This window comes from Orycteropus afer, unplaced genomic scaffold (genome assembly GCF_000298275.1).
Source record: "Orycteropus afer afer isolate SDZICR_OR568_19922 unplaced genomic scaffold, OryAfe1.0 scaffold00003, whole genome shotgun sequence".
NCBI lineage: Eukaryota > Metazoa > Chordata > Mammalia > Tubulidentata > Orycteropodidae > Orycteropus > Orycteropus afer.
The window spans coordinates 26,067,496-26,085,649 of NW_006921590.1; the positions used below are offsets into that span (position 1 = coordinate 26,067,496).

Here is an 18,154-nt window from a genome sequence, read left to right on the forward strand (position 1 = left end):
TAATTAAAAAATAGCTGCAGCAATATATTGACAGAGAATTGCTAGAAATTCAAACTGGATTCAGAAGAGGGTGTGGAATGAGGGATATCAATGCTGTTGTCAGATGGATCATGTCTGGAAACAAAGAATACCAGAAAGATGTTTACCTGTGCGTTTTATTAACTATGCCAAGGCATTTGACTGTGTGGATCATAACAAATTATGGGTGACATTGTGAAGAAAGGGAATTCCAGAACAATTCACTGTGCTTTTGAGGAACCTGTACTTAGCCAAGAGACGATTGTTTTAATGGAACAAGGGGATACTGCATGGTTTAAAATCAGGAAAAGTTTGCATCAGGGTTGTATTCTTTCATCATATTCATTTTATCTGTATATTGAATAAATAATTTGAGAAGTTGGTCTGTATGAAGAAGGATGTGGCATCAGGATTGGAGGGAAACTCATTAACAACCTATGATTTGCAGATGACACAACCTTTCTTGCTGAAAGTGAAGATGACTTGAAGCAGTTACTGACTGATGAAGATCAAAGAATACAGCTTTCAATATGGATTACACCTCAACATAAAGAAAAGAGAGATCCTCACACCTGGACCAATAAGCAACAGCATGATAAGCAGAGAAAAATTTGCAGCTGTCAGGGATTTCATCTCACTTGGATCCACAGTCAATGCCCATGGAAGCAGCAGTCAAGAAATCAGTTGGCCCCAAGAAAGGGGAAGACCCTCAATGAGCTGGTTTGACACAGTGGCTGCAATGATGGGCTGAAGCATAGCAAAGATTGTAATGATGGCACAAGACCAGGCAGTGTTTCATTCTGTAGTACATGGGGTTGCTATGACTTGGAGCCCATTTGACGGCACCTGTGATAGTTGGAGCTGTGTGTCAACTTGGCTGGACCACAATTCTATGTGGTTTAAGCAATTGTGATGTGGGTTGTTCCAATGATGGGATCAGATGTATATGTTTTGAGCAGCCAGTCCATTGAAAGAGAGTTTCCCTAGGGATGTGGCCTGCTTCCAGTATAGTTATGGACATCCTGGGAAAAGAGACACTTTTCTGTGGATCGGGATTCTGTTGTGCTGCCTACAACTGTCTGTGAGCAAACAATCCACTATTCGGCCTGGTGATCTTGGATTTGTCATTCATTGGAGTCAACAGCCAGTATACTGCCTGCCAACCTTGAGCTCCTCAGCCCCTGTAGCTGCATGAGTCGGGAAAAGCCTCCAACTTGACGTTTGATCTAAGAACTTTAGACTTGCGAGCTTCTGTAAGTGTGTGAGCCATTTTCCTAAGATAAATTTCTCTTCTCTCTACATATAAGCTTTACTGGTTTTGTTTCTCTAGAGAACCCAGTCTAACACAGCACCTAACAACAATAAGAACAAAAACCCATGTCAAGGTAGAAACAGCAGAAGGAAGAAAGGAAGAAAAGAAAAAAAAATTCATTTGAAACAGGGGGCCCTTCATTTTTATTCTGTAGCCAGCCCTGTCTAGAGCCTTCAGAACCTGGCTAGTTAAAATATCATCAAGGGACCAGCAGCATTGGTATCACCTGGTACCTTATTAAAAAAATGCATACTCAGGCCCATCCCTGACCTACTAAATCAGGATCTGCTGGGTGACTTATAGGATCCCTGGGTGATTCATAAGACATTGAAGTTTGAGAAGCAGTGGTCCTGAACACACTGGACTTCATCATCAATGACCTATTAGATGAAGCCTGTGATTCTAGACCTGATTGTTTTGTCATGATGGCTAAATGTGTTTTCCTTTTCTTTGAGATACAGCAACCAGCTATTCATGTTGGAAGGTGGGATGGAAAGGAGAAAAGATCTGGCCAGTAATAAACACTGAAAAAGGAATTGCTCTGAATACCAAGCTTTGCCAACTCCTGTTGCTTGAAATTACATTTACCCTGTTCTCTACCCTTGGGCTCAAAGCTTAGCATCTTTCCCAGCTGCGGAGAGGGAAAGGGTGGCTTGATTAAAATAAGCTTTGGCCTTCATGGAAATTGCTTTGAACTTTATTTGTATAAGTCTTCAGGACTTGCCAAGTCTCTCTGGATGTAATGAGAAAGCAGCACCTTCCTTTCTTTCTTGGCAGAACCTGTTTTTGAGCATGATGTGGCTATTGTTTTAGTAACTTGGCAGGTTCTAGGAAAGGTGATTATCAAAAGCAACCAACATGAATGGTTGCACATGATTGATGTAATTGGTTTCATTGAGTTGTACAAGTGACAAATGCCAAATTGGCAAATGTTGTGTTATCTATATTCTTTACAACAAAAAAAGAAAGTGAAAAAAATAGCAGCCAAACGAATCCCCCTATCTCCTCCACCTTCCTGCATAAGCCTTTCTGGGGAAGAGCGGCTGTCCTGGCTGGAGCAGGGTCGGAAGTAGAAGCTGAAAGGCAGCTGCTGTCCAGTGGCAGTGAGGGCTGAGGCGGACGTGCAGGGTGTGGAGGAGGTAGTCTCCAAGGGTGAGAGAGAAGGGGACAATCAGATGCTACTAGTTGTGTTTTTAACATGGGTGCACAATTGTTACTGTGCCAGGAAGGATGGGTTGTTTGTTTAACTAATTGTACTGTGCCCTTTAGAAAGTTCATACCTGCTGATCTAGCCATTCCATGTCTAGGGCTCCAGCCTGAGCAAAGACCTGAGATTGTGACAGCGTTAAGCAGGAGAATATTAATCTCAATGATAGCTGTAAGAATAACAGCTAAAATCAAAGTGAGATGCATGCCCTCGAGGGAATATGCAAAAGGATTGTGTTAAGTGAGAAATATTGGAATTTGCATCTCATTTTTTTAATTGAAAATACAAGAAAAAAATAAGGTTTACTAATATGTCAAATATGAATTGGCCCGCACACCCTCATTTGATCCTTAAATCAGTCAGTCTCATGTTATGTGAGATCTCTTGGGAAAAGAAAGGGAACTTTGCCTTGTGGATCCTTTCTCTGTTAATAGCTCAGACCAGTTGCTATTGAGTCACTTCTGACCCCACGTGTGTCAGGGCACAACTCTGCTCCGTAGTGTTTTCAATAGCTGCTTTGTTTAGAAGTGAGTCTCCAGGCCTCTTTTTCATCAAACCTCCAACCTTCCATAATGTTAATTCTTTGTACCACCTAGGGACTCCTATAATAGCAACATGGGTATAGTGTAGAAATGAATATTAGGAGTGCTTGACGATTTTTACTAACGGGGTGTGTGACACTTCGTGGGAGGTGTATGGAAACACACAGGCGCCTCTGCCCCCAGCAGTAAGGAGAGGCTCCAAGGAGGCAATACAGCTTTATGGATTACCCTGAGCCCTCACTAATGGGCCAGCTTTAGCTTTTAATAGGAAATCATGACTATTTCTTTCCCTTCGGTTTCAACATGTTTTGTAAGGACTTCCAGGGTATGTTGGTAAAAACCGCAGCTCTTTCAGCAGATTTCGTAACATCACAGCTTTCATTAACAACTCTTTATCCGATGAACCCAACACTGGCCTTCCAATCCTTTCTGCTGGAGTTCAAGGCAGCACATGACCCCCTACCAGCATCCTGCTTTCCACTGCAAAAAAAAAAAAAAAAAAGTTAATGCCCAGGTGTGGTATTAAGGTAAGGGAAAATTGAGTTTATTAGAAAAAATTCTTCAGCCATCTGAACATGTCCCCACATCTGCTGAAGGAGAATAGCCTAACTTTCTCCAAGGACATTTGCTTTTCTATAGGTGCATTTCCCTTAGTTTTCTAGTATAAAAAACCCATAATTTAAATAATAGTTTTCTGTTTAAACAATGCTTCTTGAAAGAGTTTTGGTCCTGGAACTCTGTGTACATATTAAAACTGTAAATAATCTTGTCATGTGGACTAAATCTCCTTAATGTGCATGGCAAAATTGAATTCATTTCTAATTAATGTAGCATTACCTTATTGAAAAGGTGGATTACTTTCTGTTTTCTGATTGCCCTTGAATGTTACCTCGAAGTTGTAGGAGTGCTGATGAAGTCAATAAGGGTTGTGCATTGATTTTTCAGACACAAGGACCATCTCCAGTGTGGTTCCAGACATGTCCCAAGGACAAACAATTTTCAACAGTGCGATGGCTGGGACCAAGATGAAACACATGAGGGAGTAAGTAGCATATTGCCTGCGGGGAGTGTTAGAATAATATATTAACAAAAAGTGTGATCTAGTCATGTGATGCTATTGCACACAAAAAAATGGCAGCTGTGCTTTCCTACATGCAACAGTGAGTGGGATGGGCCAGAGCTCAATGAAAAGGTCTGAATCTGCATCAGTGATGCCTCTTTCAGAGTTCTTGGCAAGGAAGAGACACCCATCTTTGTAGTCTAACCTTTCATACAACCCATGCCTCTAGATCAGGGGTTGGCATACCAGTTGTCATTGAGTCATTTCCAACTCACAGTGACCCTATGAATGCAGAGTAGAACTCTTCCATAGGGTCTTCAAGGCTGTGACATTGTGGAAACAAACTGCCAGTCTTTTTTTCTAAGGTACCTGCCAACGATGGTTTTGAACCACCATCCATTTGGTTAGTAGTCAAGCACTTAATCATTTGTGGCATAGTGCCTAAAGCATTTGACTGCTAACCAGAAGGCTGGTGGTTCAAACCCACCAGCCACTCCTAGGAAGGAAGACTGGGCAATCTACTTTCATAGCGATACCGCCTTGGAAACTCAAGGAGGGGTCACTATGAGTCAAGTTGACTCCATGGCAGTGAGATTTTTTGTTTTTGTTTTTTTCCTGTTTAAATGATTCCTTGTAAAAGGCAAGATAATAAATATTTTAGGTTTGTGGGCCATACAGTTTCCATTGCAGTTACTCAACTCAGCCGTTGTAACACAAAAGAAGCTATAGACAATATGCAAATAAATAGGTTGTGCTGTTATGCCATTTATGTAAATAAATGACCATGTGGCTGTGCTCCAATCACGCATTATTTTGGGGCACTAAAATTTGAATTTCACATACTTGTCAGCTATTACAAAATATTATTCTTATTTTGATTTTTTTCAATCATTTAAAAATGTAAAAACCATTCTTAGCTTGCAGGGTACAAAAAGGGATGACAGGCCAGATTTGGCCTATGTAGTTTCCCACCCCTGCTCCTCTCTAAAATGCACCTTAGCTGTGGTGGCATAGTGCCTAAGGCATCTGACTGCTAACAAGAAGGCTGGTGGTTCAAACCTACCAGCTACTCCTCAGAACTAAGACTGGGCAATCTATTTCCGCAGTGATACTGCCTCGGAAACCCAAGGAAGGGTCACTATGGGTTGGATCTGACTCAACAGCAGGGACTATGAGTTGGAAGTGACTCGACAGCAGGGAGTTTTTGTTTTTGTTTTTGTTTTTCTGAATATTAGTGCTGGTTGAGTAGTTAGGGAAGTTTGGCAAGAATTATTTTCAGTCAATTTGCATTATTAGTGTTCTTATAGGACAGTGTATCATCATTCAGGCTAATAGTTGAAAGCAAAAGATAAAAACATGCTGAAAATCGTTTCTAAACCTAAAGCTGGTAAGGAGTTTAGATGTTTATTGTTTGCAAGGCCTGCCCACCTACCAGAGATCACATAGTAGCAGAGTTACCATGACAACAACCAATTCACAGGAATGAAAAGAGGAAGCATTTAGACTAAACTGCCCTGCCTCTACTACCTCTATCCCTCCTTGCTAGGAGGAGATTATGGAGAAGGCTTTGCTAATCTCCCAGTCCATCATCAAAGAGAAAATAATTTACTCACTTATTTCTCCCTTAAAATTTAATAATATGTTATTATCAGACGTTTTTTGAATCTAAGACTTCCTTGCTTTTGCAAAGTACAGAACATCTCAAATCCTAGCATAATATGAAATGTTTTTAGATAATTAAAATGAAACTAGTTTTGCCAAAATAAATGGCAGAGATGCATTCTAGTGATTTTTTTCCTGGCGTGTTCTTTTCTTCCCCATTGCTTGGCTGAATCTGCCCAAGTATTTTCTGGCTCACCTTTTTGATGTGGACCAATTCATTGTGGGCTGCTGCCCCCCAGGTATGATATTGTTCCTTGAGCAGAATAACCTGCCAGGAAACGCTATACCAATGCTGAAAGACAAAAAGGAAATGGAGGCTTTGGTGCATTGTATCTTTTGAGCATGTTGTGTTTCTTCAGTTTCTAAGACTTAGAACACATTCAAAGAAGCAGGAATCTTGCCATTCTGTCTCTGCACAGTGGTGTACTGTGTGCTCAGCATGTGGACAGCAACTGTTGGGACACTCAGAAAGTGAGTGACATTTGTCTCCAGGGAGTTTACAATGTAGAAAGAGCACCAAACTTCATATGTGAAAGGTTAAATGATAACACACACACAAAAAAAAAACTGTTGCTGTCTGACTCATGACAACCCCATGCATGACAGAGTAGACTGCCCCGTCGAGTTTTCTTTGCTGTAATCTTTATGGAAGTAGATCTTCCAGCTTTCTCCCATGGCACCGCTGGGTGGGTTCAGACCACCAGCCTTTTAAGTTAATGTTGTTGTTGTTGTTATGTGCCGTCGAGTCAGCCCCGACTCATAGCGACCCCTCCTTGGGTTTCCGAGGCAGTATCACTACGGAAGTAGGATTGCCCAACCTTCCTTCCGAGGAGTGGCTGGTGAGTTTGAACCACCAGCCTTCTGGTTAGCAGTCAAGTGCTTTAGCCACTATGCTACCAGAGCTCCTTTTAAGTTAATAGTCAAGCTCAAGCCATTTGAGCCAACACAAACCAAATGAAACACACTGCCATTGAGTTGGTTTCAACTCATCGTGACCCCCCAGGACAGAGTAAAACCACCCCATAGGGTTTGTAAGGCTGTAAACCTTTACGAAGCAGACTGCTTCATCTTTCTCCCACAAAGAGGCTAGTGGGTTTGAACCACCAACTTTTTGTTAGGACCTGAATGCTTTAACCACCAGACTCCTTTTGTGCTACCCAAACAACAACAGAAAAAAAAAAAAAAAAAAACCCACTGCCATCGAGTTGATTCTGACTCATAGTGACCTCCATTGGGTTTCCAAGGCAGTAAATCTTTACAGAAGTAGATTGCCTCATCTTTCTTCCATGGAGTGCCTGGTGGGTTTGAACTGCCAACCTTGTGGTTAGCAGTCAAGTGCCTTAGGCACTGAGCCACTAGAGTTTCTTTGTGCTACCCACTGACCCTTAAACAACAACAAGTGGTTATGTAATATGAGATAATGGTGAAGAGAAAAGCCCACATGGGACCAAGGCTATATACCAAACAGAACAGATAGTGAGAGCTCTGAGTTTGGAAGGGGTAAGTCGAGGAGGCCTCAGGGAGAAGCAGAAACTTGACCTTGGCCTTAACAGAAAGGTAGGATTTAGAGAGGCAAAACAAGGTAGGAGAAGCTGGAGATGAGCATATTTGGAGGCGTGGTCTTGGCTTCACCTATAATATCTTTCTGACCTTAGGCAAGTGGTTTTCTAAGTTTCTGTTTCCACATACGTAAAATGGTCAGTTGCCACAGCTCCGTCCCCAGGAAGAAGACTTAGAGGTGGGAGTTAACATGCAGAAAGTTGGTGAGGAGTGTTCCTGAATCCAATGGCTGAAGAAAGAGAAAGGGTAAGGTACTGGACTGGGTAGAAAACAGTGAGATCCGGCTGATCTATGGGGAGTTCTAGAGGTGGAATAACCCTTCAGCACTGTCCTTTGTTGTGGGAGAGGACCAAGCCTTTATAACCCCAAATCAATCAGTCCTTGGATGTGGGCCACCCTGTGAAGGGGATGTGACTGGGCAAGATGCTGTCCTCAGCCAAGGGAATCCCCAAAGTAGCTGACAGCTGAGGATCTGCAGCTCGTGAATAACTGCAGGGGTTATTGATAAGTAAATGCTATGATGCATATGAAAGTTATGCATACAAAGGCCACTGTTTTAAAAAAAAAAAATCAAGTAGAATTGGTCATCAGTGAGGAGCAAAGAAAGTAGTTTTTTCAAAAAGCTATGGGGAAGGGAATACAAGAAATATGTTTGGAGGGTAGTAGTTACATCAGGTTAATCATATTAATTTTAAAAAAATTTATTTTGAAAAAATGTTAAGCCTATAGAAAAGTTATAAGAATAAACAAGTTGCAAGTTGTACAGTGAACACCTATACATCCTTCACCTAGTTTAGCAGTTAACATTGTTACATTTGTGCATACAGTCTTTCTCTTTCTCCATATGTAAGTATTATATATGTAATAATTATTATTTCTGAGTCTTCTGAGAATCAATTTATGCATCATGACTCTTCACCCTAAGTATTTAAGTTTGTAGCTCCTAAGAATAAGGACATACTCTTAAATAACCATAGTATAATTATGAAATTCAGGAAATTTTACATTTACTATTTAATATACCAATCCATATTCAAATTTCATTAATTGTCCCAGTAATGTTCTTTATAGCAATTTTTTTTTTTCCTGATCCAGGGTCACACATGGCATTTTACTATCATGTCTCTTTAGTGTCATTTATTCTGGAACAGTTCCTGAATCATTCTTTGCCTTTTATGACATTGATATTTTTGAAGTATGTAGACTATTTGTTTTATACAATGTCCCTCAGTTTGGGTTTGTCTAGTGTTTCCACATGATTAGATTCAGGTTATATATTTTTTATGGTTTCTACATATACAATGCTGTGTCCTGACTTCATAAAAATGTGTTTGAATTTTGTAAAGATACAGACATAAGTAAAAGTAATTGGAATGTTAGAATTAACTATCGTGGACTTGTCAACCATATTCAACAATTATCAGTTTATGGTCAATCTTGTTTTGCCCATCCTTCTATGTTATTTTTGAGGAAGTCTCATTCATCATATCTCTTCATCCATTAACATTTCAGGGAAGATATGAATTTTAACCTGCTTAGACATCTCCCATTCGATGTCCACTAGGCATCTCAAACTCAGGATGTCCAAAACTGAACTCCTGAAGTTCCCTACCAAAACTGCCCCTTCCACAGCCTTCCCTATCTTTACAGAAGCAAAGATAAGATCTAGAAAAGAACAAACCTTTCAGCTCAAATCTCGGTACCTCTAGATGGCTTACTGCATGGTAGTCTGTGAGTATCGGATAAATGGCTTCTTTATCTCCTACTGTGGGTAAGGTGGCATAGTGGATAAGGTATTTGGCTGCTAATTAGAAGGTCAGCAGTTCAAACCTACCAGCCACTCTGTGGAAGGAAGATGGGGTGATCTACTTTTGTAAAGATTTACAGCCTCAGAAACCCAGTGGGGGTCATGAGTTGGAATGGACTCGATAACAGTCAGTTTTGTTTTTGGTATGGTGGGTAAACAAAGCTCAGTTAGAAAGCTGAGGAGCGGTATGTCTGCTGATCATACTACCATTTTTGTTCATGTTCTTTTAGGTAATATTCATAGGGGTTGTGAGGACCCCTGGGGCTTAGTGAGCACAGTGTACACCCCAACAGAGTGATCAGGAAGGAAGGTGCTGGAGGTTGAGCACTGGGGTTTATATCCCTGTTTTGTAACTTTCTAATATGTGACCTTGGGCAAGTTATTCATCCTCTTTATATCTCAGATTTTTATCTGTAATGTGGGGACAGTAAAGATTCCTACCTCATAGGGTTGTTTTGAGGGTTAGTTGAGATAATGTATGAAATGCATTTAGAATAGTTCATGGCACAACAGATGTTAACAACTTACAGTAGACTTTTAATATACATGTAGTTACTTCCTTTTGAAAAGCCCAAGCCAAGTACCTGAAGGTGTTGGCATGTTAGTCTGGTAAGTGATGTTTTGTACCTGAGGGATCTGTGGGTGAAGAAGCTGTCTGTGAAGATATTTATATAGCATTTTTTTAGCATGCAAAAAGAAGTGTCAATTCTCAGGGAAAATGTCATGAAATTGTTGACTATGAAGCCAAACATTTGTCGTCCTCTAACACTTGGCTTCCTGCAATGGTCTATTCTTACTCCTACCGGGCGACTGGTCCACAAATATAACTCCCCTGCCAGAACACAGGCAGCACTTAGCTCTTGGGGATCAGCAGTTGTTAGGTGTTGCCACTCAAAATAGTTGGAGTGTCAACAGAATGACATGAAGTCAATATTGACTTCCTTTCTGAATAATTTCCATATACATTTGAAGAGAATTGCTATTCATATATATAGATGTATGGATGGGTGTATGGATGGATGGATGGAGGTGGGTGGGCAGGTGTTGGCAGATTTGTGAGCCTTCTGGAGCCTGCACCTTCAGAGCAAGGTTTTCTGTTGTAGCTAATCCCTCATTTGATACTCTACCCCCGTCTTGATTTATTTTCCGTCCTTATAATTTTCCCTTTTCCAAAATGTCTTAGAAGTGGAATCATTAATTAGCATCAAACCAACCCCACTGCCATCAAGTCAATTCCAACTCATAGGACAGAATAGAACTGCCCCCATAGAGTTTCCAAGGCTGTAAATCTTTATAGAAGCAGACTACCTCATCTTTCTCCCATGAAGTAGCTGGTGGGTTCAAACCACCAACCTTTTGGTCAGCAGCTAAATAGTTTAACCACTACACCACCAGAGCTCCTCACTTAGCATCATAAATCCCCAATTGTAACTGGATAGTGGTTGTGGATATGGATCAGTGAATAGTAATGTGTTGTTAGACCCTGTTTTGAATTCTTTCAGTCCCTATAGAATTGTTACAAGGAGGGTTGGATTTTGGATTGAAGTCTCAGGTACCTCACTAGTAGCTGCCCCTAAGGTTTCTGGCCCTAATAAGAAGCTACTATTAATGGAATTTGCTACCAGAACATGCTACATCTTAACTGCTGGTTTCTCTGTCAGGAATTAGTCAGGTTCCTGCAGCAGCTAAGAGACTTTGGTGCCTCAAAACTATGAAGGGAGGGGTGACCCCACTGGTCAGTGTTCTGGGCATGAGATTCACCTCACTAAGACTCAAGCTGGAAATAAGAAATCCCAGAGAAGTCCTTAGGGTCTGAGGGAGAGTCTGAACCCACTGCTCCAGTTGGAGATTGATGCAAACATTTGGGCCCTAAGAAGTTTCCTTAGTGAGACAGATGGGGTCTCTTTGTAGTGATTACAACTCTAAATCATGTTTGCATTGCCCATTCAGGCAGAGGGTTCAGGAAAAACATATTTGTCTTCAGGGATCCATATCTTTCTCTTCAGGAACTCCAATTATACATATATTGGGCTGTTTGAAGTGGTCCCATAGTTCACTGATGCTTTTTTTTTTTTTTAGTTTTGCTTTTTCTCTTTGTTTATTTGGATAGTTTCTATTCATATGTCTTCAGACCCACTAAGTTTCTTCTGCAGTGTCTAATCCCTTATCATTCCAGCTAGTGCATTTTTCATTTCAGACATTGTAGTTTTCATCTTTAGAAGTTCAATTGGAATCTTTTTCACTTAGGGAGCTCTGGTAGCGTAGTGACTAAGGCACTTGACTGCTAACCAGAAGGCTGGTGGTTCAAACCCACCAGCCACTCCTCGAAAGGAAGATGGGGCAATCTACTTCCATAGTGATACTGCCTTGGAAACCCAAGGAGGGGTCGCTATGAGTCAGGTCTGACTCGACAGCACATAACAACAACATGTCTCTACTTAACATGTTCATATAAGTCAAGATAAATGTTTGAAATTTTCTTTTTTAAATAGTGAATTGGTTCCTTAGCATCCTTTTAAAGTGACCAGCAAATTTTGTTTATTCTTTGGGATATCATTAACTAACTCATTGCTGTCAAGTTGGATCCAACTCATAGCAACCCCTCCTTGGGTTTCTGAGGCGGTATCACTACAGAAATAGATTGTCCTATCTTCCTTCCAAGAAGTGGCCGATGGCTTTGAACTGCCAGCCTTCTGGTTAGCAGTCAAATAAATTAATTCATATGTTTTACTCCATTTTATTTATTATTCTTGTTGATGCTCAAATTACCCTATTTTCAGTCAGTTGAAGACTACTTATATTGGATCTTGGGTCCTTTTGACAAACCCTAGTAGCATTTCCTAGTTTCTTTGATTTCTGGAAGACTGACATGATTTAACTTACATTTCAAAAAGAAAGGCTAAATTTGCACCCAAAGCACAATAAAAAATAAAATAAAAGGCTATTTTGAGCCTCAGAGCTGGAATCAGGCATTTCTCCAATATGCTGGTTGCATAGTTAGAAAATGATATGTGGAGACCACAGTCTTAGCATGAGGATTATTCATTTCAACTGAATTGGTTGCTGTTACTTGGCCTTTTTGTTAGAGCTAGAACAACTTCGAGCAGCCTAGTATATATGTGTAATTTGATTTATTTATTATTTATTTGTTTGTTTATTTAAAGATGGATCCATACTGCTATTTCTAATCAAATTCAGGCCTAGTTGACAAATTTTTTATTCACAGGTACCAAGGTAATTCATGACACCAAATGCATTTTCTTTATTCTATAATACACACACCACAGTTCTAGAATTAAAATACAAACACTGCCATCAGCAATAAAGACTACTGAACAGAATTTAAGATATGTATACAGTTGTTTTTTCTTAGTGTATATCCCACAGGAGTGTTCAGTCAAATTACTATTTTTCAAGTCACTGTGAATCTTTATTCTCTGTGCAGGTATACATAGGATTATTTCATTTTCTTCCCCAAAATTTTTAGAAATTGTTATTTTTATTATTTACTTTTTTCTTAATTATTTGAAATGCTTCCATGAGTTCAAAGTCAAATCCATAAAAAGGTATATTTAAAAAAGTCTAGCTTCTAGCCTTTTAGAGTCCCTGGGTGGTGCAAATGTTTGTGCTCATCCGCTAACCTGAAGCACATATTATTGCTGTGTTGCTTACCTTCCAACCACTCCTCAGAAGGAAGGTTGGGCAATCTACTTCCATAGTGACTGCCTTAGAAACCCAAGGAGGGGTCGCTATAAGTCAGATCTGACTCCACAGCAATGAGTTTGGTTTGTTTTTTTAATACATGGAGTTGGCATAGCTGGAAGTTAGTCAACAGCAATAGAATATTATTTGTTTGTTTTGGTAGTGCAAAGAGTTAACATACTTGGCTGCTAATGGAAAGGTTGGAGGTTTGAGTCACCCAAAAATACTTCAGAAGTAAGGCCTGGCATTGACTTCTAAAAAATAAGCCAATGAAAACTCTCTGGAGAACAGTTCTCTGACAAACCTAGGGTTGCTGTGGTCAGAAAGTTGACTCCCTGGCAACTGGTGAATTTTTTATGTCATCAGGAAAGACCAGTCACTAGAAAAGGACATCATGTTTGGCAAAGTTGAGGGTTAGCTAAAATGAGGGAAACACTCAAGGAAATAGATTGACACCGTTATATACAACAATGAAGTCAAACATAACAGTGATCGTGAGGATGGCATAGGACCAGGCAGTGTTTTATTCTTTTATGCCTAAAGTACTCATGAGTTGGTTCCAGCTTGATGGCAGCTAACAACAGCAATCCCTGATCTTGACTCTATTCCTTTCCTTCTCCTAAAGATAATATTTAAAAAAAAAAAAAATTGTATAGTTTATCCTTCAATTAAAAAAAATAATAATCAAATGAATGTATCCCTCCTTCACTTAAGAAGCGTATTATATACACTTTTGTCTACTTCACTTGAGATTACTCCTTGAGATTATATCCTTGAGATTACTCCATACTAATATGTAGCTTCCAAGTTCTCTTTTGTGTAGATGTATTAATATTTATTCAATCTCTCTCCTACTGATCAACATTGGATTTTTCAAATCTTTAGTTATTACAGATCAAAATATAATAAAAAACCTTATACATTGATTAGTTGTGTTTTATTTTTCCAATTTATCTTTGAGATAGATTTTTTTTTAAGTGGGATTTTTGTGCATTGGTCTTAGACGATTAACACCTAGAGACCAAATGTCACTGTGGTGATGTACTGCATCATGCCTAAGTGGGCACACCTTCTCCTATAAGCAGGTGCTTAATTGTCTTGTTGGGGAAGTTGAGAAGAAAGGTGTTTCTTGTGGAGCTCTACCTATTGCCCTGCTGTAATTAGTGGGCTACGCTCATCAACTTACCTGTGCAAGTATGCCTGACCCAGTGCATGCTCCTAATGATGCTCAAAATTGGTTTCTCTATTTGTTTGTTGTCAAAGAGGCCTGTCCTTGACACATGATCTGGTGTCAGCTGCTGTGACTACAGACCTTCCTCATATGCTGCAGGGCTGGGGAGAGTTCCCTGGCAACTTCATTGTTAAACTCATGTCAGCGGTTTTGGAGGGGGCTTGCCAAAGTCAGAGCACAGCCATGGCAGAGTGCTGTGGTAAGGTTTGAAGTCAACTATTTAGAAGCAGCAGAAGGCCCCAGGAGGTTCTGTAAGGAATGCTGAGGTCAAACATAGTAATTGGCTCAGTCTTAGATAGCTGCTCACAAGTTCCTGAAATTTTTGCTTCACTTTTAATCACAGGAAACCATGATGAAGAAAGGGCAAACTGAAGAGGAGAAGTCCATGATCTTTGTCCTACTCATTAGCCTGAAACAGAGCTCATGGCACAGTAGCAATCACTTGTAAAAATGATGGTGGAGCATTAAGCACTTGCTGAAAATGTTTACATGATGGACTAGCATGAAATTTTTGTAATAGCATCAGCTCAGGTTCTGAACTGAACCAAAGCCATAGCAGTAGTCAGAGGGATGACAGCTTGCTTTGATCCCATGCCTATGTATCTGGGAGTGTACTAAGCTAGATGCACTCTATCACATGCAATTCTCACTACAAACCTGGGAGATGGACAGGATTCTCCTTTTATAAGTAAAGAAATTGTGTTTCAGGAGATTATGAAACTTTACCAGTGTCATATAGCATGTAAGGGGCAAGGCTATATTTTCAAGAAAAGTCTAGCTAATTCTAAAACCAGTGCTGATAACTACTGCCAAGTGGGGTGGGGACAGTGGAAGTAGAGTGACACAAAAACCTGGGTTCCGTCAGTAATGCTAACAAATCATTATGCCACTTTTGTTTCTATGCATTTGCTTATTCGACATGTTTTACCTGAGTGAGATCAGACAACATTTGTCCTTACTTCATTCAGCATGTTTTCAAGGTTCAGTCATGTTGTAGAATGAATGTAGCAGTTTCACTTCTCATTACGGCTGAATAGTATCCCATTGTATGTATAAACATTTTGTTTATCCATTCATTTGTTGATGGACATAAATCAAATCTGCTGTCTGAGTCGATTCTGATCATGGCAACCCCAGGTGTTACAGGCTAGAATTGTGCTCCATAGAATTTTCTTGGCTATAATCTTTGCAGAAGCAGATCACAAAGCCTTATTTCTGTGGTAGCACTGGGTGGGTTGGAGCTGCCAACCTTTATGTTAGTAGCAAACTGTTTATGCCATCCAGGGACCTTTGAGAGACATAAACAAAAATCAAATTCACTGCCATCGAGTCAGTTCTGACTCATAGTGACCCCCTTTGGGTTTCCAAGGTGGTAAATCATTATGGAAGTAGATTTCCCAGTCTTCCTTCCCTGAAGGGCTGGTGGCTTTGAACCACCAACCTTCTGGTTAGCAGTCAAATGCCTTGGACACTATGGATTCCCACAGCCTTCTTTGTGCTTGGCATCATGCTTTGGAACCTTCTTGTCCTCATTTGATTGTCATAAGTTCATGCCAACCCACTATTAAGACGAAACTGATTCAGAGAGTCTAAATCACACACCCAAGTCCAAAGCTGGTACCTAAGCTTGGTCTGTCTGCTATGAAATTTTATGTCTTCACATGATTTTCTGAGATGGTGTGTATATGATTTCTGTATTTTGACAACATCTCATTCTCTCAGTCTAGGTTTCTCCCTTGTCAAATATATGTATGTATGTATGTATGTATGTATACTGTGTTTAGTGGGCTGTGCTCATCAAGTTACCTGTGCAAGCATGCCTGACCCAGAGCATGCTACTTCTGATGCTTAAAATTGGTTTCTGTATTTATTTGTTGTATATATGTATATGTATATATATTTTAATACACATAGCTTACTACTTGATAATTTCCAAGGTGCTGCTGTATGAATAAAGCTCATTCTCTCTCATTGATTGAAATAACCCTTCAGTGGTGAAACAGATGAAGCAGTGGCTCTCTTCTCTGCTCTCCACTTTTCTTTGAAGAGGTGTTGGTTATCTTCCAGCACTGTCCTTCTTTAATCAAAGGTCAGGGTCAGGAAGAACTTCTGAAGGAACCACTGATTGAAATCAATTCCAAAACAACAACAAAAGCTTGTTGGTGAAGAAAGGTTGGTAACCTGCAAACAAGGGCTCCTTACCCAAAGAGCAGAGATTCTAAATTTAAATATAAGATTTAAGAGATCGTTAACAAGCCAGCCAGACCTCTTACTCAGCTGTCTCAAGGTCTGCAATCAATCAATTGTACTTTTCTTGAGAGTCTATTAGGTGTGCGGTGTTATGTAAAGCGCTGTGAGGAGCCTAAAAGATGAGACACCTCACAATCTAACTAGGAAAAGTAGAGACCTGAGTGGGGTCAACACCCAGCAGGTTCCAGAGAGGAGCCCATCTCTTTTTTAGAAAACACCAGTTACTGTTGCATTGAATCTGATGGTGGTGACTCTGTGTCAGAGTAGAGCTGTGCTGCATTGGGTTCTCAAAGGTTGATTTTTTTGGAAGTAGATCACTTTCTTCTGAGGTGATTTTGGGGATACTTGAACTGCCAATCTTTTCATTAGTGGCCGAGCATGTTAACTGTTTGTACCACCCAGAGACCGAGTCATGCACTGCTAAGATGGCTTCTCCCTCAAATGGACCTATTACATCTGTTTTCCTGCCCCAGGAATGAGTTAATTTCCTATCATGAGGGCAGGGTTGGCTGGCAAAAGTTCAGCTGCAAAACTGTAACCCACATGTAAGCCACCTTGTCCTACCTACCTCTCTAGGTGTTGGTAACTTTGACTCAAATTGTAATCCCAAGCCCTTCCTAAGACTTTGATAAATTCCTGGGTGTTCCTTGTGATCAGCTCAGCTTCTGAGCTTCTGTCTCTGTTGTCCTCTTTCTGTACCATATTGGTAAAAACTGAAAACTCTAGCCTTTTCATGTATTTTCCCTAACATCCCTACTTAACCATATGATTTATGAGGACATTAAACTTTTTTTTTTTTTTTTTTTAAGATTTGGAAGCAGGTGATAAAAGACTCTTATCACAGACCATGGGCAACTTCAAACTAAATATGAGACATGGCTGTCCTTTAAAATTATCTCTAACTACCCATTACATAACAACAACAACACCCATTACAGGGAAGGCTCACTGGAAAGCAGCCTGTGAGATGGAGATTTATACAGAGGAAGTTTCCAGAGGAAGGCTGGCTCTCTGGGTCCATAAGTATGGAGGCAGGAAAGAGAAAAATTGGGTTGTAATAGGATCTCTGCAAGGCCTGGTAAACTGCATGTTGTTGTTGTTGTTGTTGTTGTTGTCAGGTGCCATCGAGTCATCTCCGACTCATAGCAACCCTATGTACAGCAGAATGAAAGACTACTCAGTCTTGTGCCAGCTTCATGATCCTTGCTATACATGAGCCCATTGTTGTAGCCACTGTGTCAATCCATCTTGTTGAGGGCCTTCCCTTCTGTCATTGACCCTCCACTTTACCAAGCATGATAGCCTTTTCCAGGGAATGGTCCCTTCTTACAACATGACCAAAGTTCATGAGACAAAGTCTGGTCATTCTCGCTTCCAAGGAGCATTTCGGGTGCACTTCCTCCAGGACAGATCTGTTAGCTCTCTTAGCAGTCCATGGTACTTTCAGCATTCTTCACCAGCACCACAACTCAAAAGCATTGACTCTTCTTCATTCTTCCTTATTCATTGTCCAGCTCTCACATACATAGGAGGCAATTGAAAATACCATGGTGTAGTAGTTATGTTTGTGTGTCAACTTGGCTGAGCCTGCTGCTGGTAGTTATTCCACATGATGGAACTGGCAATCAACTCCATGGTGGGATCTACCACAGGCATCTGAGTAGCTGCCTTTGGGACGTGGTCAGCTTCCTGTATTTAAGGAGAAACTTTGGGAATGGTCTCTAGCCTATGGCATGCTTGGACCCTGCATGTAGCCGTGTCATTGCTCAGCAGCCTGCTATGCTCTGCTGACCTTGGGACTTA

General features: G+C 40.4%; 1 protein-coding gene across 1 annotated transcript in view; it reads left to right on the forward strand.

The window, feature by feature from the left end:
• Positions 1–18,154, forward strand: part of NEK11 (NIMA related kinase 11) — a 576,822-nt gene that overhangs the window by 493,705 nt on the left and 64,963 nt on the right. The window contains exon 15 of the mRNA XM_007937422.1: positions 4,025–4,121. Coding sequence (XP_007935613.1) covers positions 4,025–4,121 — 97 coding nt within the window. The remainder of the gene's footprint in view (positions 1–4,024; positions 4,122–18,154) is intronic.